This window comes from Elaeis guineensis, chromosome 10 (assembly GCF_000442705.2).
Source record: "Elaeis guineensis isolate ETL-2024a chromosome 10, EG11, whole genome shotgun sequence".
Classification (NCBI taxonomy): Eukaryota; Viridiplantae; Streptophyta; class Magnoliopsida; order Arecales; family Arecaceae; genus Elaeis; species Elaeis guineensis.
The window spans coordinates 276,628-300,034 of record NC_026002.2 but is presented as its reverse complement, the minus strand read 5'-3'; the positions used below and the strand labels follow the sequence as shown (position 1 = coordinate 300,034).

At 34.4% G+C, this 23,407-nt stretch overlaps 1 protein-coding gene across 1 annotated transcript; it reads right to left on the bottom strand.

Moving 5' to 3' along the window:
• Positions 1 to 3,236: 3,236 nt before the first annotated feature.
• LOC105053345 (TATA-box-binding protein) lies at positions 3,237 to 14,777 on the bottom strand. The gene is made up of 9 exons (XM_010934442.4): positions 14,059 to 14,777; positions 12,452 to 12,539; positions 11,909 to 11,980; positions 4,590 to 4,640; positions 4,398 to 4,442; positions 4,227 to 4,319; positions 3,740 to 3,841; positions 3,588 to 3,661; positions 3,237 to 3,472 (listed from the first exon to the last, which is right to left on the bottom strand). Coding segments are annotated over exons 1-9 (603 nt in total). The 5' UTR covers positions 14,136 to 14,777; the 3' UTR covers positions 3,237 to 3,471.
• Between the last annotated feature and the right edge of the window lie 8,630 nt (positions 14,778 to 23,407).

The following is a 23,407-nucleotide window of genomic DNA, read 5'->3' as shown; positions in this document are numbered from 1 at the left end:
ACCCGCCCCTATGGCTAGGCTCAAAGGCCCCCATCATTGGCGACGGAAGAACAAGAGGATAAGAAGAAAAACCCTAATCATTCTCTTCAAATTAAAAAAAAAAAGATAATTAGCATATAACCCCCTACATTTACATCGGTTTGTAAATACTTCCTACATAGAAAAATTGATCAATGTCAACCTTATATTTGATAAAATGTTGCAATGTGACCCATAGGCCTCTCAATTGGAGTTTGAGGCTCCCGCCGGCAATTATGTGGTATTATTTTTATCACGTTGATACTTTTTAATCCCACTTCAACTGTGATGTAGATAATGGAGTCCACAGCATCCCCATCATGTCTCACTATCCATCCTCATTCTTCTTTCTTTTTCCTCCTACGCTGCCCTCTTTTGCAGGATATACAACGCCATTCCCTCACCCCTCTCCCTCTATCCCTCCCCCATTCCCGATGCCTTCTCTCCTCCTTTCCTCCCCTCGGAGCTTGATGAGCTCAAGAAGTTGAAGCACTAGAAGTCCAAAAAGTTGGAATCCATGGCTGCCGAGCTCCACATGAACAGCTCCATAGAAGAGGAGAATAAAAGCAAGAAGAAAAAAAGCACAAGAATCTCGAGTCTGAAATGAAAAGATTAACAACAGCGACAGCGAAGGCTCGGAGAAGAAGATTAGCAAGAAGAAAAGAAAGGCTAATAAGGAGAGGAGTGACACCATTTTTGATGCGGTGACGAGGGCGAACAATTCTGCTTTGAAGAAGCCAAAACTAAGAAAGAATGATGAGGATGAGGATATGATCGCAAGCGGAGAGGATGAGGGTACTGAGAAGTTGAAGTCCAAGAGAATTGAGTCATTGTTTCCTATTCAGGATAAAACCTTAGCCTTTGTGCTTCCAATTTTGAAATCTTTGACAAATGGGTAGTACAAGGAAGCTAGGAAAACTAGTTGTGGAAGGCCTCGAGTGTATTGGTACTTCTACCAACTACCAAGCTTGCAAATCAAGTGTATGCAGACTTTCGGGCTTATGGTGGTGCAGTGGGGTTGTCTTTATGCTGTTTATATGGACGATCTCTTTACCGTGCTCAAGAGCTTACTCTGAAACGAGGGATTGATATAGTTGTCAGAATACCTGGCGGATAAAGGATCATATAGAGAGGGGAACTCCTGATCTAAAATTTTTGAAATTCGCATCCTTGATGAAGCGGATGAAATGTTGAATATGGACTTTGTTGATGATGTTGAACTAATTCTTGGTAAGGTTGCGGATGTGAGTAAAGTCCAAACACTTCTCTTTAGTGCTATCCTGCTTGATTGGTGAAGAAGATCTCTGCAAGATTTCTGAAACCTGATAAAAAAATTGCTGATCTTGTTGGCCATCGAAAAAAAGAAGCAAAAAAATAGACACGGATCTGAAGCATCGGACCAGGAGAGTCTCTCAAGCTGCGGCTCCGCTGCCTCCTCCTCGACAACCCACCATTCACCACTGCCCCGATTCCTCTTCTCACCTCCTGATTCTTCTCCATCTCCCTTCGATCTCTTTCATCCAATGGATTCACCTCTTTCTGCTTTTTCTCATCTTTCAATCCTTCACTCATCACCAGTAATAGGTAAGCACCGTCGGGATGGCGTTGAACATGAGAACTATGTGCCAGACATAATTGGCCTAAGGGACGGTGGGGACTACGGCATCGATGGCATAGGAGGGGGTAGGGAAGTAGTGCTTGAAGGTAGTGAAGACGATGATGGCGATTGTGTCACTGATGAGGATGTCGATGCCCTACATGGCAAAGATGGTGGCAATGAAGGCCCCATGGGTCTTCTTGTTAGCGTACTCGAAGAGTTTGTGGGAGAAAAGGGGATGAGAAGGAGAGTAAGGGAGATCGGATTAGGGATGGGGAGCGGGCCATTAATGACGGAAAATTTGGTGCTTATTGAGGTTTAGGTCCAAGTCATCTCCCCTGTCGTCATTCGATTGCTATGTCGGATCAAAATCCCAATTATATTGCCACATAGACGTCGACGACGAGCACGAACCCCAATTGGGAGGCTTATGGGTCGCATTGCAATATTTTATCAAATATAAGATTGACATTGATCGATTTTTTTATGTAAGAAGGTATTTGTAAATTGATGTAAAATGTAAGAGGTTATATGCTAATTACCCAAAAAAAAAAATCATAACCACAATGGTGGTGGGTAAGACCATGGAATCAAGAAAAAGGGCAAGCTAATGGTTTTGACTTTTAATTGTGAGCTCAAGATGGGATTCACCATCAACCCATCACTTAGCGGCTAAGTTCACTTAAATAGGCTCATTTTAAATAATATACTATCCAACTTAACCCAATCCAAATATTAAATAGGCTAAATAGATAGGACTTCTAAAATCTGAATTCGAACACAATATTAAATAGGTTAAATGGATTGACTTATTTATAACTTGAACCTATTTAGTACAAATCCAAATCTACTTATAGTGGATCGAACACAAGTTCAGTGATAACATACTCTCCACACATGCATTTTTAAGACACAAGCAAGTTAAATAAATATTTGCAAATACAAATACACCATTTCTACTTGCAGCTGCATCTAGAAATCCAAGCATCCAAATAGCTCCCAAGGGACCTGCGGCTGGTAATTGTGGCAAGGGCTGATTGTTCGATCTGCGTCCAAGGAAATAGATAAAAAGCAATTGTAATTGGATTTTTTTCCTTCAAGGTGTACATTGGTATTTCATTACCTCTCTGTTGGTCAGCATTTCATTATCTCCATTATTTTTGTGGTTCTCTGATCTCCACAATTGCACTGTGTTCGTAGCGGCATCGAAGCAAAAGCAATCTAACAGCAGCAATGTCATCAGGCACCACTCGTTAAACTTTTGAGATGGTGACCATGCTTTTTGTAGCTTGATGAAGTTGAGCTGTGGAGTCGAATCCGAATCCTAGAGTATAGTCATGAAGAGACCCATAGCAACAAACCTACGGTAGCTAACAAGTGCACTCTCGATTTTGCTTCATCTCTCATTACTCTTAAACAGATAGAGATGAAAGAACCGTCTAAACCAACAATTGGATCCATTGAAATGTCAAGACCAAGCTCAAAACAGCCTAGCAGATCCATTCTTTTGTGCCCCGATCCCTTGTTTCCCTCCCCCTGGTCATTGCGGCCTTGTTTAGAACTCTAACATGAAAGCATCAATAGGGGATTTCATTGTTGCCAAGACCAAAACACACATGGATGCAAGAGGCAAATGAATTCCTTTGAAACATTAAAAACAAGCGGTTAACACTCTTTTGGTCTCTAATCTCTATAACCCTTAAACATGACCATCAAGATAATCATACACCAGCTCAAAATCTTGATACAACGGTTATTTATAACTGTCAAATCTCGCAACCAAACTGGTCTCCGCGGTTTCTTCAAAGTCTATACAATTGAGAGCTCAAAACATTAGCATCTGTCTCTTGAGAGAATCTGCTCACAGGAAGATTACGATCATAAAACCGTTAGACATCGATATAGGTCTGTGACAAACAGTTACAATCTCAAATTATAGGCTGAGAGAGTTTGAACTGGTGTACAGCCATACCATTGCTGGCTTTTCCTGAATTCTGTGAGGACTGGATATATGTTCTCAAAGGCAGCATATGTCTCATCTCTCACCTATGGCAGAATCCAAAAGCTATTAGCTATTGTGCAAATAGTTCAAAGCATCTGAAGAAAGTCAGAAATAACTACCACCTTGGCTCCTGTAAGAACGATTTTGCCCGAGACAAAGATGAGGAGCACAATTTTTGGCTGTTTCATCCGATAGATCAGACCAGGAAAGAGCTCTGGTTCGTACTGTTAGAAGTAACCACCAAGCAACTAGATTCATAGAAAGACAGCTTGGAAAGAAAGAGCAAAAAGATGCACAAAATAAAATAACTCAGGGAAAGAGTTTAACATAAGTATATCAATTCAGGCCATCTCCTTGACTTCAGATAAAGAAGGGCAATGGAACTATTCTGAAGGAGAACTCAACCTTGTGGACATGTTCAATGAAGAATATCTCATATACTGTCTATTGTGCACTATTGCCATAAGGCTGGGGGCAGGTGAACCAACCAACCAACCTTGTGACATGGATGAGGAGACAAGTTACTACAGCAGTAATATCAACATAGAACCACCAATGGCAACAGAAATTTGTAAAAAGTAAAGAATAAGCTTGTCAATATTTACTTACACTGCAGAAAGCACCATGCGAATACGCAAGGCCCTCTAGTCTTATCGGAAATTTGACATCACATGAGCCGACAATGTTTTGAATCTTGAAGTCCTAGTTATCACATCACAAGATTGGATAATGACAGAAAGAGGTAGCAAAGGATAACAATATATAACCTTTAATGAATACCTTGAATTTAGCAGGAAAGCCAAGCTTCTGAATGATCCGGGCATACTGAAAACCAGAGGTAGAACATCAAATTACAAATTAATCCCAACAAAACCTGGAGCATGAAAATTGCAGTTCAAAGGAAAACCATAGAAATACTGAAAGCATTAGTTATAAGCATTTAAGCTCTGACATTGTCACAGTCTTGAATACCTTCCTTGCTGCAAGTTTGGACTGTTGTTCACTCTTTGCTCCTGTACACACCTGGCCAAACAGAAATCAAGTCAGCATATCACCATAATTCAAATGCCAGTGTGCAAATATTTGCATAAGAAACACAATTGCAAGCTTGATTTCCTGATTCAACAATGATGACCCACATCAGGAGCTGCACCTATTTGTCAGAATGTAAGCATAAAATGCTAGTCCCATGGACATGTCACATAACAAACCTAAGCCGCTAACTAGAGATCACCTGTTTAATTATTTATTTTACTTAAAAGTAACAAAGATGCAGCACCATTATGCAACTTCCAGAGACACTAGAACTAGTTAATAGTTACTATGGGTTTACAATGACGAAGAGAGAAATTAACAATTTACCTGCATTACAAAATGTAAAGAATCAGAAATTTCTAATCTCTTTAAGAAATGTTAGAAAAAAAAAGCTTATAAGATGTATAGGTAGGAAGATACTAAAATGCTTTAATTTTTTCTTTCTCGGCTGCAAAGTGCTGAAAAGCAAAAACCTAAGCATAGCAGGCCAGCCCAGCACTAGCACTGTACCATGGTGTGCTTGGCCTGGCACACGGCCAGCACCATGCCAGTGGCCTGTTGGTAAGGGCACTGCATAGTAGATATCATAATGTGTCATGTTGTGTCATTCCAACCAGAACTATAATCCAAGCCAAAAAAATATGGACGACCACCAAAGTAATATTTCCAAGCCTCCCAACCACACCCCTGAACCCAAGGGAGCCTATCAGGTATTTGGCTAGGGGTGGCAATTTAGTCTGATCTGTCAGATACCCGATCTGATCCGATCTGAATGGGATGGATTTTACCCGACCCAATTAAAATCCAGGACGCGTATGGGTTTTAGAAAAAAAAAAATCCGAAGTGGGTATGGATCGGATATGGATAATAGCATGTCTTGCCCCGAACCCGACCGGATATATATATATATACACACCCAAATATCCAACACAAAATCCTAGCCGTTTAAGCTTCTCGTATTCGGCTACTCCGCATCTCCTAAGCTTCCATATTCAGTCACTCCAAGCCTCCCACCCCATTGGGACTTTTTGAGGATGGAAAAAGAAGAGGAAAAACTAAGAGAAAATGAAGGGAAAATCAAGAAAAACAAAGGAAAAGCGGAAAAAAATCAGAGGTAAGTCCTTTTCCAACATAAATTATTATTATTTTTCTTTTTACTTCTTTTTCTTTTCTTTTCATTATCTTTTTCAGAGATCTGTGGGAAAGGAGAGCAGGACTTGAGAGAGATTAGAGGGATTTCTGAGGAGGTTCCGATTGGGTTTTTTTCCTCAAGTATATGGGATTCTAACCTAGTTGTGGCGGTGTGAGTTGGTTCCTTGAGGTTTTGAGAGCTTAATCTTGGTAGAAGCATGATATTTTGTAGGGTTGGGGATTTTTGATTGAAAAGATTCTTCTTTGGCTATGAAAATTTTAATTTATGGGACTCTGTTCTGTTGTATAATTTATTTTTTAAATTATATAGGGATTTCGGATATATCCGGCCCGATCAGACCCATTTTTGGAGCTCGGCCCAACCCGACCCGACCCAAGATGGGTACAAGGCGGATATGAGTATGGGTTTTTTGTTGGCGGGGCGGGTATGGGTATCGATTGACTCGACCCATATCCGACCCATTGCCACCCCTATATTTGGCAACCTTTACAGGTGTGAATGCTGCATATGCAGGAAAACAATCAAGGAGATAACCTTCCCATGAAAAGGATCAATGGAAGGATCTCAAACAAATACAAGCTTTAACTTCTAAAACCAAGGCCTCACATACAGCGTAATCCCAATCTGAGCTCCGATTTCTTGAGTTTGGTCTTCAGGCTAAGCAGGGCAGCCCAAAACGTTAACACCCCTACTTGATATTTCTGCTAATCTGCAAACTCAACTAAGAGATGAGCACACAAGAATGTAAATTAGCACCCCTCCTAAAAGTTCAATGAGTCCTTCCTGAATAAAAACAGGCTAATCAACTGGTGCTTGTTCACCACCATGATCTCTTTCCTGATCACATAAACTATTCTTGTTTCTTTCTTCTTCATAAGAGGCTAAAGAGGGGGGATTTCATGTCGCCCTTACTTCGTAGTTGGTAGGGCAAGAACATCTGAGAATTTCAAAACCAAATTTCCTGCAGCACCCACCCACTCCCCCTCCTCTCCTCACCTCCTCTTCTGCTAAATTCCCTTCAACATTAAGTCTGTCTCTAATTTTCACGTCGATGGAGGTACTGGATGTGTTGACCATAGCATGAAAGAACTACAACATGCACAAATCTACAAAGATCTTATTTCATGGGAGAAATCATAGCGAAGTCCACAAGGATAGAGGTAGTAAGATTGTCTAATAACTGATGAGCACAATTTGATTAATCAGTAGACTACAGGATGTGTTCTTGCTACAGGAGTAAGGAGTTCAAGGGACCCAAGATAGGTTATTTGTGATTGTTATTCCCATCCCCTGAACAGCAAATCAAGAAGGAAGGAGATTAGAAATACCATCTCACTAGCTGTTTGAAAATAATTTTTTCAAGAGTAAAATATGGACATTATTGCCCTTAATTTTTTTGGTCTAGTGTGCTTATGGGATTATAACATCATGAAGGCAAACCCTAAGCTTTGCTGGACTAATGATCCTGTGAGGTTAAAACTGGGAGCCCTTGAAAACCATGTTCTTTTGCCATGGCAGTGTGTTGTTATCAGCAGGTCTTTCATTACTATCTGTAAGTTTGCAATAAACAGCAGGTGGTGAATCCTATTTCTATTTAACAAAAGAAAAAACAAACTAAAGGAAAACTTGCAGCAAGTGGAATTGCTTAATGTTCCCAAGTGCCACCTGTAAGTCCTCCATGTGATGAAGGAAAAATTGCAGTCTTGTAAAATATCCTTTTTCTATGGCTGCTAAAAGAATGAACAAAGAAAGAAAATGTAAAAGTAATGTTAAACTTGGTACGAGTCTTTATGCTGTGTTTGTGTACTTCATGTTTCCGACCCCCTTCCCCCTTCTCTCTTCCTTTCTTTTCCCAAGAATTTCCTTTTGCAGAAGACCCACACACATAAGCATGTTTAAATGTCAGGACTTGGTACTTTCAGCATCAATAGGAAAATTAGGGGATACTAAAAGAATGAGCAAGGCAACATGTGAGCTATGTTAGATTCGGGTTACTGCTGGATGTGGGCATGCTCCCCCACCCCACCGCAGCTGCATAAGCATGTTAAACTTGGCTATGAGTTTTTGGTCGCCATGTGCGTGTAAGTTTCATTTTCAAACCCTTCTTTCTTTTTCTGAGAATTTCCTGTTGCAGACCCATATGCATAAGCACGTTTAAATGTCAGGACTTGGTACTTTCAGCACAAATAGAAAAAACTGATGATGGGTTACCAAATGAATGAGTAAGACAAAAGAAAAGAAAAGAAAAGAAAATTGGGTGTTTGATAGATCGTCAGCATTCAGATTTGCATGGAATTGGTAGATCATCATCATTCAATTTGCAGTCTTGCAGATTCTCATCTTGCAGCTACCTGCTTGGCAAAGTAAAGGACCCGGATTGGACCCTAAATAAACCAAGATACAATGCCTGCTATTCGAGTTTATAGTAGAACAAAATCATTCACCAGCAAAGCTCATTTATCCTTTCCTTTCCAGCTAGACATGTTCAAATGCCGAACGGTCCAGCTCGCTCAAGCTTGAAAGTTTCGGATGGGTCTGGCCCTGGATTTTAAGCCCAGCAAGCCAGACCATGCCTGAAATTTGAGCTCACCCATTAAATAGGCTGGACTCAAGTTTACAACGGCCCAGCCAAAGCCCAGAACTTATAATATATATAATATACTATAAAATACCTCCATCCTCATCTTATTTGCCAATGGATGCTCTCCACCCGTCTCCTCCCTCCTACTCCACCCACTCATGCTCTCATTGCCTCCACAATCCCTCTCCCACCACAACCTTCAACACCCCCCCCCCCACCCCAAATCCCTTTCCTTACCCTGTTGATGTCAATCTCCTTCACTAGACTTCTTGGTTCATTCCAGTCCTCAATCCCCACCACATCTAACAACAGGTTCAGCTTTTCTACCCCCACAACAGCCACACTCTCCCCCACTACAGCCTTTGCATTCATTTTGCAGCATTGCCCAATGTCGTTCACCGCAATGGAGGTGATCATAAGGATGTGGCTGTCCACCAGGATGGGCTGGAGGATGGTGGGGTCCATGGGGGCCACCTCGGCAACAAATCCAAGGGTCATGGCATTGGGGACAAGGCAAGTAATGAGGAATGAAGTGTCCTTGCCGTAGCGGCCAATGGTAGTTGCATTGGTGAAGATGAGGGAGACAAGGGACTTCTTCACCTTGTCGATGAGCGCCACCTCGACCACCTCCATGGTGAGGCCATCCGTAATGTGGAGGCCGTCGTGGAACTAGGGTTGGTGGCCAAGGTAGAGGAGCTACGAGTTGATCTTCTGGTCCTCAAATCCTAACATCTCGACAAATAGGAAGAGGAAGGGGAGCCTCTTCAACATGGTGGACAAGATTAGGTGTTCCGTGTTTGACGCCGAAGATCGAATCAAAATCAAGGAATTGGCCATCATGAAGCCTGAGGCCCAACCTAAAGCCTAAGTACCAAGCTCGGGGCTGGATAGTCAGCCTGAAAGTCGGGCTGTGCTGGGCCTAGGCCTAAGTAATTTTAGTTATTGCTTAGGCTAAGCTCAGCTCGAACCTAGCCCAGCCTGCCTTTTGAGCAAATCTATTTCCAACATAGATAGGAATTTACAATATATCTATCTCCTTGCTTAATTTCTTCTCCTCTTTCTTTTGTTTAGCCTAAGAACCTTAAGTGAAGTCAAATAAGTAAACTAACCTTAGTTAAATTATTTAAATGAGGGAAAGCTGCTTGCGTGAACCTGTTATAGAGCTGAATCTAGATTGATTACAAATCCATCCAGATTCTCGCTAAACAATTTTAAGCTCCATATACTATATTGCATTTAGCCTATATAAAAACAGCCTCTATATCTTATGTTTTTAACCCAAAAGAAATTTTTTCCCTTAAAAAAAAGACAGCCTCCGTTCCAATATAGCCTCACCACTTTGACCTTAATTTCTGCCAATATTTCAGCACTATCATATTTGAGCCCAAACAAATCCACAGGTATAATCTGAGTTGAAATTATATCCTCCAAAACAGCATCAAAATACCCATTCATTCTGTAACCCTACCTAAGCTTATTCTATGATATTCATGACGTCAAAGCACTCTAAAAAAATCATCAAGAGACTTAAGTTCTCTTTACCATTGGGTCTGCTAGCTGTAGGCAACAGAACAGCACATATTAGTTTCTTTAATTCCTACAATCACACAATAGACTTTGTTATTGGCTTTCTGCATGAACCTGTAATGAAGTCACAGTATGGCAAACGAAAAGTTGGAGTCACCTTATTTCTGATCTGTGCATAAACTTAGGGATATACAACACACCAATAAAAGTTATATCCCTGCTTCTAGCAATATCTTTCAAGGAATAGATGATAAAAAAGACTCTAGCAACTTAACTTTATCAAGGCACAGAAACTATCGGAAGAGAGCATACCAGTTAATGGTGCATTTTCATTTAACTGAAATGGTAAGAACAACAAAATCACACATTCATAATGAAAAACATTTTCCAAAGATATGTGCAAGGTAGCGGAAATGGAAGTCTATGTTCAGTTAATCATCCAGTGATGATGGAAACAATGTTTGAAGTTTTGTCTGAAACTTCGATAATAAAATCGATGCTTTTAGCCTAAACCAAACTGAATCTGGGGTCCGCATTGATGTTTTGACAGAAAATAACTTACGGAAGCAAATTTTGAACAAAAGGCCACTTTAATTTGTTCTTTTTTCATACAGGTACTTTTGGATGATAAAGAGTAAGCCCCTAGAATGCAATATTTGTAAGTCTGAACTTGAACCTTGCAGTTCTGAATAGACTTGTAAGCAGATAGGTGTTTAGTTGCAAGATATTTGATGTAAACATGCATTTTTCTAAAACATATACGCTATTGATTTAAATTTGATTAAAACAAGACAGAATTTTTTAAATCTTATCTACATCTTGTCAAGCATCTTAAGAAAACAAAAAATTCACAAATATGGTTATGTTTTTATAAAAGTTTTAAAAACTTATAAATTGACACACACACACATTTTGGTATAAGAATCTATGGTAGCATGTTCTAACTTTAAAATCGTATCTGATTTAATTTTGTAACTTTGTGCTCCAACTTTAAGTTTTTAAACATTTGCATTTTTATTTTTGATAAATCTTACAGTTTACAAGACATCATCCATTGAGACTATATATAATACAGAGAGATTCCAGACTATACAATACAATGAAAAATGCTAAGTGAATACTTGCTCTACTTTTCTTTATTTTTTTTTTCCAGACTATACAATAAAATAAAAAATTCTAAGTGAATACTTGCTTTATTTTTCTTTATTTTTTCTAGTTTTACCGATTTTCTATAAGCTTTTTGGCTTAAGCTTCAAAACTCAACCCAAAACTGCTGGACTGTACAATTTGCTTGCTATTCAATATGAAATATGATTCCATTCAAGATTGCAAAATTTTAACCTTGCCCAACAATTGGTATCAATACCCAGAGCATTCCATGGCTGCAAATTTCAACATGAAAAACAAGATGAACTTGAGCTTCATGGCATCCTTTGATCCATAGCTTCTTTATATTATTTCAATGATGACCATTTCTTTTCAAAACATGCTTAGAGGATGACCTGGGGCTGGGATAAACCTTTTGGTCCCTAGAACCTTCATTCACAGTTCCAGGTTATTTAATTAAATGTCTAAAAGTAATGAAATTCAATATGAAATGAACCAAACTTTCTTTATGCCTCCATTCTATTTTACATGTTTCTTCACTTTTTTTTTCTATTTCTCATTTCATTCTCAATCACAAATATATATTGACTTTGTAGTTTGTACTGATGATCCAATAAAAACAAGAACAAAAGAATAAGCCATTTAATAAGGATATAGATAAAGCAACTCAAATAACAGTATCCAACTACCAAAGAAGATACTATAATGAAACCTAATGGCATTTGTCTTTTTCTAAAACAAACACAAGATCCAAGGAAAATGATTTGTCTAGGAATACACAAAAAACTAGCAATAGATTTTTTGACTGCTGAAGAGAATTGTGAATTCTTTACAAATTTCTATGACTTCCATAAGATACCATACAATGTATATATAGGATCTACTCACCATTTTTCCTGATGCAAATATCAATGCAGTGGTTTTCGGTTCTCTTATTCTCATGATTACTGCAGCAAAACGCTGTCAAAGAAAAAAGTCTCTATTTATGGTAAATACAATAAGGCATATGAAAAAAAAATGCAAATAAATGCACTAAACAGATACACAAATAGAACTAGCAACTCTTAGTTAAACCTTTGCAATAATTTTCAGACATATTGAAAGGCCAAGTTGTAAAAAAAAAAAATCTCTGAGTAATTTTACAATTTTCTCAATGTTTCATCAGATATTTTAAGTCTATGCAGTTACAAATTAAAAATGCTGATATATGCAATTCGTATATATGCAATTTATGTAATTACAAGTTTATGTTTGTAAGTCTCACATATTATGCATGCTTACTGCAGAAAATATGTATGCATAATTGGATACCAATTTCATAATTAAAGCCATGACACAAAGTTCAGATTAATATGCCTCCAGGAACTGAAGTGAAGAGGTTGGAACCATGACATTATATGGAAAATCTGAACATCTAATTCTGTCTCATACCTTGGGATTGTATTCAGCATTACGGGCTTGCAGAGCTATTGCTTTAAGATCCAACTTGCAGTCTAGATTAACAGTTGAAACAATATTCCTGTGGAAAACAAACAGGAACCATAGAGCAATGATTATTAAAATGAAGATGACTATGTACATGGCACCAACAGAAAGCATTATATCAGCATAATTGAGGACATGAAGTTGACTCAGCAAACAGCTAAATGAAAGTTTTGGCTAAATACATATAAGGAAAATAGCAAAAGCAGTACTACTCCTAAAGCTTCAGCTAGCATAAGAGCACACCAGTAGCCTCTTCAACTAGCATCAAGTCAACCAGTTGCTAGCATCACATCCATTCTGAGCAATCTTTACTCATGATATAGACTACATAGACAAATGATAGTAGAGATCACTGGAAACTTTTAGTCTTTTGATATGCCTTTCAAATGGTTCCACAGTATAATAAAAGCTCTGACCCAATTTAACATACTGAAGATTCCAATGATAAGTAAACTTTCTTTTTTACCCATTCTCACCAATATTCATATCAAAAGAAACAAAAAAGACATGATTCAGATAAAAGCAACCTTAGTCAGCTATCTCCAAGTGCACACATATGGTCATGCATTCAGGCAAGCAGAACATGCTACTGACGAAGCAATTTGACAGAGCAACTGGATACCGGTGGCAACTTGAACTTTCTGAATACAACATTCCCAATGAAATTGTGGCGAATGAACCACTTGAATGTAATATTGGAAAGAAAAGCCACCAAAAATAGTCATACATTTTATGGAACAATACATATAGATGAAACTTTTCAGCTCCAAGAGAAGAAAATGGAAATTGAAAATCAATATACAGTAAGCATTGACTAGGACAAAAGTTCCATCTGTCTCTCCAAGTTGGCTATTTTATCTCACTTCTTAATCTTGTATAAAATTTTTGATTTCAATGATTGCAGAAAGAAAGGCAACCTGCAGGCACTCCAATTCAGACAAGTAGTAATCCCATGCACAATGTTTACACAGTCAGACAGATAGATAGGATCAGCTTCAGCCCAATCCACCTTCTTTACTGCCTCGCTAACTATGAAAGCAAGATAATAGCTTACTTCATGGAAACGCAGAGCTTCCCTGAATACAGTAAAACAGCCTGCACAACCTCTTAAGCAGAGAATCTTACAACCATAGAGTGAAACAGCCAATTTGTTACGATATTCAAATACAGAGTTCCACACTAGAAAGAAATTTTCCGCAACCAAGTTCCCTGACAGGGTTACCCTGTGCGTTCTGGATCTCTGTGATGGAGAATAGAGGCAAGGGTCTACCTCGACAGGCAAGTCTCGTGGGAATTACAGAGGGTTATGTCTCACGGGGATCTAAGGGAGCTGGTCGGCCATGGAGCACGAGCGTATCTTGACCGAAATAACTTTCAGCTATATTAATATTAGTCAAGGATCTGAGGAAAGGGCTGAAATATAGATGTCCAAGGCTGATGTAGGCTGCCTTTTTTCGTGTTGTATAAACTTTTTTGAGCTTTATTTTCCTAGATTCTTTAATGGGACATAAAAAAAGCAAGCTTTTTGAGAAAAAAAGGGAGGAGGAACTTACTGGAGCGTGGGAACGATACCAGAAGGGTGCTTGGAGAGATCAACCGGCTGGCTCCCCTCTCCGACCTGATCGCTCATGCTCCGCCTCTCGAATCCCTCCTCTTAAATATCAATTCCAACTTTCTCAGATTTCAGCTCACTTATCTCTAAAATCTATCAAAAGCCTTCAGATCTATAGCTTTTCGATCTGATTCCCTCCCTATTAACTTAATAAGATCAATAAAGTTTCCTTTTTTCTTTTTTCTTTTTTTGTTGTTTTCAGTTGAAACCCACAAAGATTGGAAGAAAAAAGGCCGATTTTCAACTAAAATATCCGATTATTTCAGCAAAAAGAATTTTTCGAATAATCTGATCCAGGGAAGCACATTGTCGCAATATCGGACATCCTCTTCGATTCTTGGGGTTTCTGAGACGATGGGAAGAAGGGAACAATATAGATCTCGAGCAGGAACAAGGAAGGAGACGAATCTAACGATCTCGCCCAATTCCACACCAAACCCGCAGGTGTCTCTCCGGATTGGAGGATTCCACGGACGATCGGGGTGAGAAATCGATGAAATTTGAGCGGGAAATGACGGAAAAAGTGGATTTATAGGGGGGGATTTCAAAAAGAAGGGTCTTTTATAGGGAGAGGGTTGAGATCTGGAGGCAACAACAAGAGGAGAGAGGCTTTTAGGGTTTCGTTTTGAGAGAGAGAGAGAGAGGGGAAGTCGTCGCGCTCAGAGGGGTCTTTCCATCCGCACGATTCCATTTATACTAGTTCACCGATTACCGTGCGTGGGATCCGGTTGCGTCCCGATGGAACCGGTTATTGCCGGTCCTTTTAAATTCACGTGATGGTAGGTGGAGTTGGACATCCCGTGGACCAGCTTAGAGTTACAATTTTAGGGGATTAAGGATTTCGGCATGTTGTCGGATTGAAAGTGTTAAATATTGAGAAATTAAGAAGCTTTTCATACAGCATTTTATGTATCACCATAATTCAAAACTTTGGCACATCTATTAGCAGGGATTTCATCTCCAACACCCCAATTCCGCGTATGCTTTTTTTCTCTTTATCAATTCTGATTGTTATTGGTCCCATTTTTCTTCGTAAAATAGAGTTGGATCATTATTTGATAAAAATATTATTATGATAAAAAATAATCAATAAAAAAATAATATTATTATTTTATAAAATACTATCGACTCATCAAAAAAAAAATTTAATGATTGAGTAGAAAATTATTTTTCCTAACTAATATGAAAATTAGTTCCAGAAAAGAAACTACAAAGAGCCATTCTAAATTGATCTACTCTAAATTTAGGCACATGATAAGTTGCTGACATCTTGTATTTGGGTGGGAGATTTTCTAACTTTGGCAATGATCACCCAGATACATTAGATTCATCAATTTTGGACTTTGGTGCATGAGGCATTAATAATGTTTAATAGTTGGTTGGCTAAGAGAAGCTGCTAGGTTACAAAGTTGGTATGGTCGGTGGATGGTTGCATTAGAGACCTTGGTTAAAATCCAATTTTCTCTAAGGTTTCAAGGGTTAGTAAATTAGTTCAACACAATTTAGGTCTACCTAAATAGCATAGGTCTTAACATGCATTGTGCTATGAACCACGATGTGTTTTCTAGCCGAAGCCAGTCCTGTTCTTTAATGCAATTATCATCTTCTTCATTAAGAATTAAATAGAATCCCCTATATAAATGTTGGCCATATGCAGAGTACTAACTTGTATGTAGAATCAGTAATAAAGTAATCATCACAAGTGATGAGTCAATAGGTTTGAGGATGCATTTTGCTCTATGAATTGATGTTGACGTATTCATCCTCATCCCATGCATACCGAAGTAAAGATAAATGCACGGTCTACTCGAGATTATCGGATGATTTGATCCTCAATTTACTGAGCCTTTTTCTTAAATAATATAAAAAAAAAATTTAATTATCAAAATAATTTAAATTTAAACTTATTTATCGATTTGATGCAGAAATAATAAAACATCATTTTGAATGGCGTTTTATCATGCCACATCACCCCCCATTCTCTCCATTTTCCACGTAGAGTAGTCGAGGAAAAAAAAAAAATAGAAATGTCATTTGAAATGGCGTTTCTAAAAACGCCATTCCACACAGTATTTTTAAAAACACCATATCACTTCGCGCTTTTAATTATTTCCAAAAAAAATAAAAAAATTAAAATTAAAATTAAAATTTATAAAAAAATAAAAAATTTAATTTTAATAAAAATAAAAATTATCATTTCAAATTAGTATATCCATTTCAAATTATCTTTTAAAAAAAATTATAAAAAAAAGTATAAAAAAAATTAAAAATATCATAAAAAAGTATTGAAAAGAAATAAAAATTATAATTCAAAATATTAAAAAAATAAAAATTTTAATTTTAATTCAAATAAAAATCATCATTTCAAATTACAATCTCCTTTTGAAATTAACTTTTTTAAAAAAATATCATAAAAAAATTAAAAAATTATTAAAAAATAAGAAAAATATAAAAATTATAATTTTGAATAAATTTTTAAAAATAAAAATTCAAATTTTAATTAAAATAAAAAATAAATTTAAATTTTTTTCTTCATTTAAAATTAATTTTTTTAAAAAATATGTAAAAAAATATTTAAAAAAATCTTAAAAATTTTAAAAAATAAAGAATACCATAAAAAAAATGAGAAAGAAATCATAAAAAATAAAAATTATAATTTTAAATATAAAGAAATAAAAATTTTAATTTTAATTCAAATAAAAATTATCATTTCAAATTACTTTCTCCATTTCAAAATATTTTTTAAAAAAATATCTAAAAAAATTTGTTGAAAAAAATAAAAATACCATAAAAAAAGAATTTTAAAGAAATATAAATTATAATTCTAAAATTTAGAATTATATTTCTTTTATTTTCTTAAAATTTAGAATTATAATTTATATTTCTTTTAAATTTTTTTATGATATTTTTATTTTTTTTTCAACAATTTTTTAGATATTTTTTTAAAAAGATATTTTGAAATGGGGAAAGTAATTTGAAATGATGGTTTTTATTTGAATTAAAATTAAAATTTTTATTTTTTTATATTCAAAATTATAATTTTTATTTTTTCTGATTTCTTTCTCATTTTTTTATAGTATTCTTTATTTTTTAAAATTTTTAAGATTTTTTTAGATATTTTTTACATATTTTTTTTAAAAAAAATTAATTTTAAATGAAAAAAATAATTTAAATTTATTTTTTATTTTAATTAAAATTAAAATTTTTATTTTTAAAAATTTATTCAAAATTATAATTTTTATTTTTTTTCTTATTTTTTTAATAATTTTTTGATTTTTTTATGATTTTTTTAAAAAAATTAATTTCAAAAGGAGATTGTAATTTGAAATGATGATTTTTATTTGAATTAAAATTAAAATTTTTATTTTCTTAACATTTTGAATTATAATTTTTATTTCTTTTCAATACTTTTTTATGATATTTTTAATTTTTTTTATAATTATTTTTTTTAATTTTTTTAAAGATAATTTGAAATGAGGATACTAATTTGAAATGATAATTTTTTTATCAAAATTATAATTTTTATTTTTTTATAAATTTAAAATTTTAATTTTAAAATTTTTATCATTTTTTTCTATTTTTTTCTTTTTGGAGGGGAATAATTAAAAGCGCCAAATGATATGGCATTTTTAAAAGCGCCATTTGGAATGGCGTTTCTAAAAACGCCATTCCAAATGGCATTTCTATTTTTTTTTCCCGTCTAGTCCACGTGGAAAATGGGGGGAATGGGAGGGTGATGTGGCATGATAAAATGCCATTCAAAATGACGTTTTATCATTTCTGTATCAAATCGGTAAATAAGTTCAAACTTAAATTATTTTAATAATTAATTTTTTTTTTTTATATTACTTAGAAAAAGGGCTCTCAATTTACTCCCCTGACTGTCCTCATGGGATTATGGCCGTAGGACTAAAATGGATGCGGATTTGATACCATTGTATCCATATTTATATTTATTTTATTTGATAAATATAAATATAAATATTATTTAAATATAAAAATTTATATTCATATTTATTTTAAATAGATATATGGATACAGTTCAGATATCAAAAGTATGAATATAATAAAAAATATTATTTAGATAATTAAATTTTATGACTACATATAAAAAATATTATTAAATAAATAATAAATCAAATTAATAATATATTTATATAGTTGTATATTTTTCTTAAAAATTAATAAGTACTATATAAAATTATATAGGATTACATGTATATTCGAATGTTTGGATACAGGTGGGATAGTTGTCTATCCATATTTATATTTATTTTTCTTTGACAGATATGAATATAGATATTAGTCAGATTCTTAAATTTTTATCTATATCCGGATTGATTTGGATACAAAAATGGATCCAGATGAATAATATCCATCCCACTTTCATCCCTAATTATGGGGAATCATCTTTTAGGGCTACTTTTTGGCGAGGGGAAAGAGAAATCCAGGTCTTATATTTATAGTTGTTATCAATATTTTAATCATATAGGACTATCTATTCTCGAAAAAATTCTGCACCATGGGATATGGATAAGGTTTGATCATTTCTTATCAAGCTCTATAAGGCATGCTACAGAAATTAGATAGTTAGAAAGAAATTGAGGTTAAAACAATAGCATAGATCATTTTGACCTTCAAAAATTTTGGCCACTATAATATTATCTATCCAAAGGAGGAGGTCGAGTGTAGTGGGAGCTATGAGCCGACGCTACATCTATAGATAACCAAGAGTTGAACTAGTAACTAGATGTTGAAAATTCAAAAAAAAAAAAACAATAAATTGAAAATAAAGATAAGATAACAATGGATTGTTTGATTGGCAGGAGGGTTCTTCTCTTGAGATTACAATTTGATATTTATAAATAATTTTTATTAACTACCAGGATAGATGCCATAACCTAATTTTTGATGTTTATTCACCACATAGGCCATTATTATCATGCACACAGTAGTTATCTTACCTCTTCTATTCCATTTTGAGTAGTTATACCACTCCTACATTCTAAGTAGTGATAAAATAGATTTAATTACTCAATCTTGATGCTTGTTGGTTTACACCATGCCACTATGCATAATAATCACCTTCCTTCAATTACTTTCATATTCTAAACGGAACTACCATTCATCCACATACTAAGTTACTACTGGTTAGCTACTCCTTGGCTTCCACTTTATAAAAAGCCATATCTTAGGTCAATGACTCTCGTCCTCCTCAACGTAAACTACAATCACTTGCCCGTACCTTCCTTGTTGTATCGGCATTTGGATCCTATTTATCGATTTGGATGTGATGTAAATACCGAAAATAGTATCCTAACTTGATTAGGAATCCTTTAAGTTGGTATATGATTTATTTAAATTAAAGTTCAAAGGAGTTTCTTAATAGGTGATGATTTGGACCACATAGAGGAAATATTCTAATAATAAATACCTACGTAGCCTATGTCGTTGGGGTCTCTTGATGGTCCTTCTTGGCCCATTATTTATTTTCCCCCTTGCTACTGAACTCACAAGAAAAACTATAGAAATAAAAAAAAAAAAAAAAATATTTCGATCAATTTAAAGGAATGAAACATTGAGTCTACTAATCATATAGTAAACATTAATAATTTTTACTAATCATTCTTGCTTTTTGAATAGGCAAGCCTATCAAACCGATAGACGAACCATATCATCACAATGTAGGAAATGGGCTGAACGGCCTAGGACAACACTAGGGGATCAGGCAATGGGTCGTGCCCAGCAGGATTTGGGTCAACAACCCTCAGCCCATACTAGACTCATTTATAATTAGGTTGGAAAATGTAAATCCATAACTGATCTATTTAGTTTACATAATCCCATACCCATCTACCATTCCATTCAAGCTTTTACTTGCATATAATTAAGAGATAAAACAAAACATGGTACACAGATATCATCAACAATAAAATTTAATTTCATCTCAAATATATCATTGTAATCACAACAAACTTACAAAATTTAGGATATTTAAATGTTTTCTCAACATATCCTAATCTGTAATGGTGGCCTAAAGGCTAGTTAGTTAGTAGACACATTGTGGTGCCAAAAGCTAAGTTTAATGAGCTCTAATCTTAATAATGAAATGTTTACTGAGTGTATAATTTAATTTTACAGGATGATTGTGGAGGTTACTGACAGGATATATTAGATAAGATAGCTCACACCGTGATAGAGATCGACTTAAACTATATTATATGATCAAGTCCAAGGGCAGCAAAAATAGTTGGAGGAGGAAATAGGGATAAACTAGATAGGTTGATCGAGTTACCACATAGCGTTGATCAAGATGGAAGAAGCAATATCTATGGGAGTGGGTTGAACTAGGCCGAGTTCCAGAGAGGTCACAAGTATATGCTGGATTTGAATCTGACTTAATTGAGAGACTAAATATTGACTTAAATGCCGATCATGACTTATGCTAGACATCAGCCTAACATAGGATGAAATCTTGAAAGCAACATATGAGAAGTGGAAATAGTTGTTGAAAGATCAGGAAGTAAAAAGTGGAGTAGAATCGGCTGCTGCAGCCATCAAAAGAAAGTAGATAAAGTAATGGTAACACTAAAAAGATGTGCCAATATCGGAAGAAGATAGATATTTAGCAGTAAAAAATGAGATGCATAAGTATTAAGTCTTAGTTATGAAAGTGACCTTTCACAAATTAAATCGCCAGCACTATATTTTTTCTTCCACCTATATGTTTGTCTTTAGGTATCCTTCAGCTCGTAGTCATTACTATAGTTTCCTAGTTACTACTCCCTTTCCCAAGAAGGTACCATTCCAAAGGCGAAGTTTTTTAATGGTCAAGGCAGTAAAAACCTACTACAACTGATCTTTTTTTGGTCAGGTGCCGATAACACACTGGCGCATCATCTTAGATCCGTCCTCTTTCACCATCCCATCTCAGGGGGGGAAGAGAGGAGCAGCAATAACAATAAAAAAACTAATTAAAAATAAGATTAATCAAAATGCTAAGCCCCATACTCCAAAATCCCATATTCCCAATGCCTCCCTATCCATCCCGCTATATAATCTCTTTGTTTGGTAAATCGGCCCACATGGGAAAAACTAGAGAATTATCAAGAACATAAGATATGGGAGCCGATTGATTACCATTTAGCTCATACTGTTCCCACCTGGAAAGAAGTCCAACACCTGCTAACGTTACCTGCACCTCCTAATCAAACATCTAGTGCTATATATGTAGGATCAAAAATTCATAATCTTTAACAGGTTGAAACTATTTATTATATTTTACTTGACTCATGTTATTTTCATGCAAAATTTGTCGTTATATTCCAACGTGAACCCTTCGGAGCCTCCAGATGGGGTTTTATGTAGCTGGTGATGTGACTATCGATCCTTAGAGGATAGATCCTTATGGAAAGTCAGCTCGTCCTCCGGTTGATGAATTAAATAGATATTAACCACTCAGCTTGCCATCGAGATTTGATTTTGCTTGAAGCAGGTCAGACTCGATGCAAAGCCCCTCAAGCCAACCTATAGTATATATAGATACAGAGTTTTGTGTCTTATGGATAAAGGCTAATAAATCCCTCCTTCTATCAGATAATTATCTTTTAGGAAGATAGTTAGGGACTAAGATCCTAACATTACTAAAACTAATAAGAAGTTGCTTATAAATTGACAAATAAAAAATAGTGACTAGAATTTTAATTTCTAATCAAAGAAACAATTTAAAAACCACTCAAAATTATCTCACTCATTCTGCATTTTTTGATAGATTTTCAAAGAAATGATTTATTTTTCAAGAAAAGTTAAGAAGTGGGATTTTGTTTAAATAGACATGAAAATGTGTGTGATTGTAAACAATAAAACAACAAATAAAATTCAAATGTCTTAAAAAATAGCGAATAAAATTTGTAAAATTTTGAACTAATAAAAGAAAACAAGGACTAAACTTTTAATTTTTAATTGATTAAAAATCCAAAAATATTCTTCGTACCAGGACTTTGTTTAAAAAGACATGAAAGCACTATAACGTTAAAAAAGAAAAATTGATGAATAAAATTAAAACCTTTTAAAAATAGTGAATAAAATTTGCAAATTTTTGAATTAAATGAAAGAAGATAATAAACTAAATTTCAAATTTTGGGTTTAGAATTATTTAGAAAACTCAGAAGTGATACTCAACCCATTCCCTTCTTTTTAAGTAAAAAAAACCTTTCAGATATAGGATTTCAAAATCAATTATGAATAGAATTCTGCATAGAATTTAAATTTTTGATCATATAAAAAATTTTAAAACCTAAATATATTATTTCACTCATAATACATTGCTTTGATAGAATTTCAAAGAAATGATTTAATCTTTAAGAAAAAGAAAGAAGTCGAACTTTATTTAAATATATATAAAAGAGTATATAGTTTTAAAGGAAAAATGTTAAATAAAAATTAGAAATTTTCTAAAAATAAAGGATGAATAAAATTGGTAAATTTTTTAACTTAATAAAGTAGATCAACAAATAAAATTGCAGTTTTAGTTATACATTGATTTAGTGAAAAACTCAAAAGTATTATTTTTAGTGCTACTTTATATACAAGAAACCTTATATAATTTTAAAATAGAAAAACAATGAACAAAACTTTTAATTTTAAAATAAAAATAGTGAATAAAATTTGTAAAATAATAAACAAAATATTGAGTAAAATTTCAAATATTAGGTATGAAATTAAGAACAAAACTTAGAAATATATTTAGTTAATTCCCTTTTTCTTAAAAAATATTATTTATGATCATCTAGAATGGTTCAAAAACTCAGTGATATTATTTGGCTCATTATGCATTGTTCTAATAGAATTTCAAAAAAATAATTTACTTTTTAAGGAAAAGCAAGAAGGAGGCTTTTATTTACACACATGTAAAGGAGTATACAATTTTAAGGAAAGAAAATGGTGAATAAAAATAAAAATTTTAAGTAATAATAAATAAAATTTAAAAAATTTTAAATTTAATGAAAAAAATAATGAACAAAATTTAATATTTTAGTTATAAAATGCTTTAGAAAGCTCAAATGTATTATTCAAAGTCGGACTTTGTTTAAACAATCATGATCGAATATATAACTTAACAAATGAAAACAACAAATAAAGTTTCAAATTTTGGTTACAGAATTATTTTGAGAAAACAAAAAAATATTATTCTTTGCAATTTTTGACAAATGAAACCAACAAATAAAGTTTCAAATTTTAGTAACAGAATTATTTTGAGAAAACTCAAAAACATTTTTCTGTACAATTTT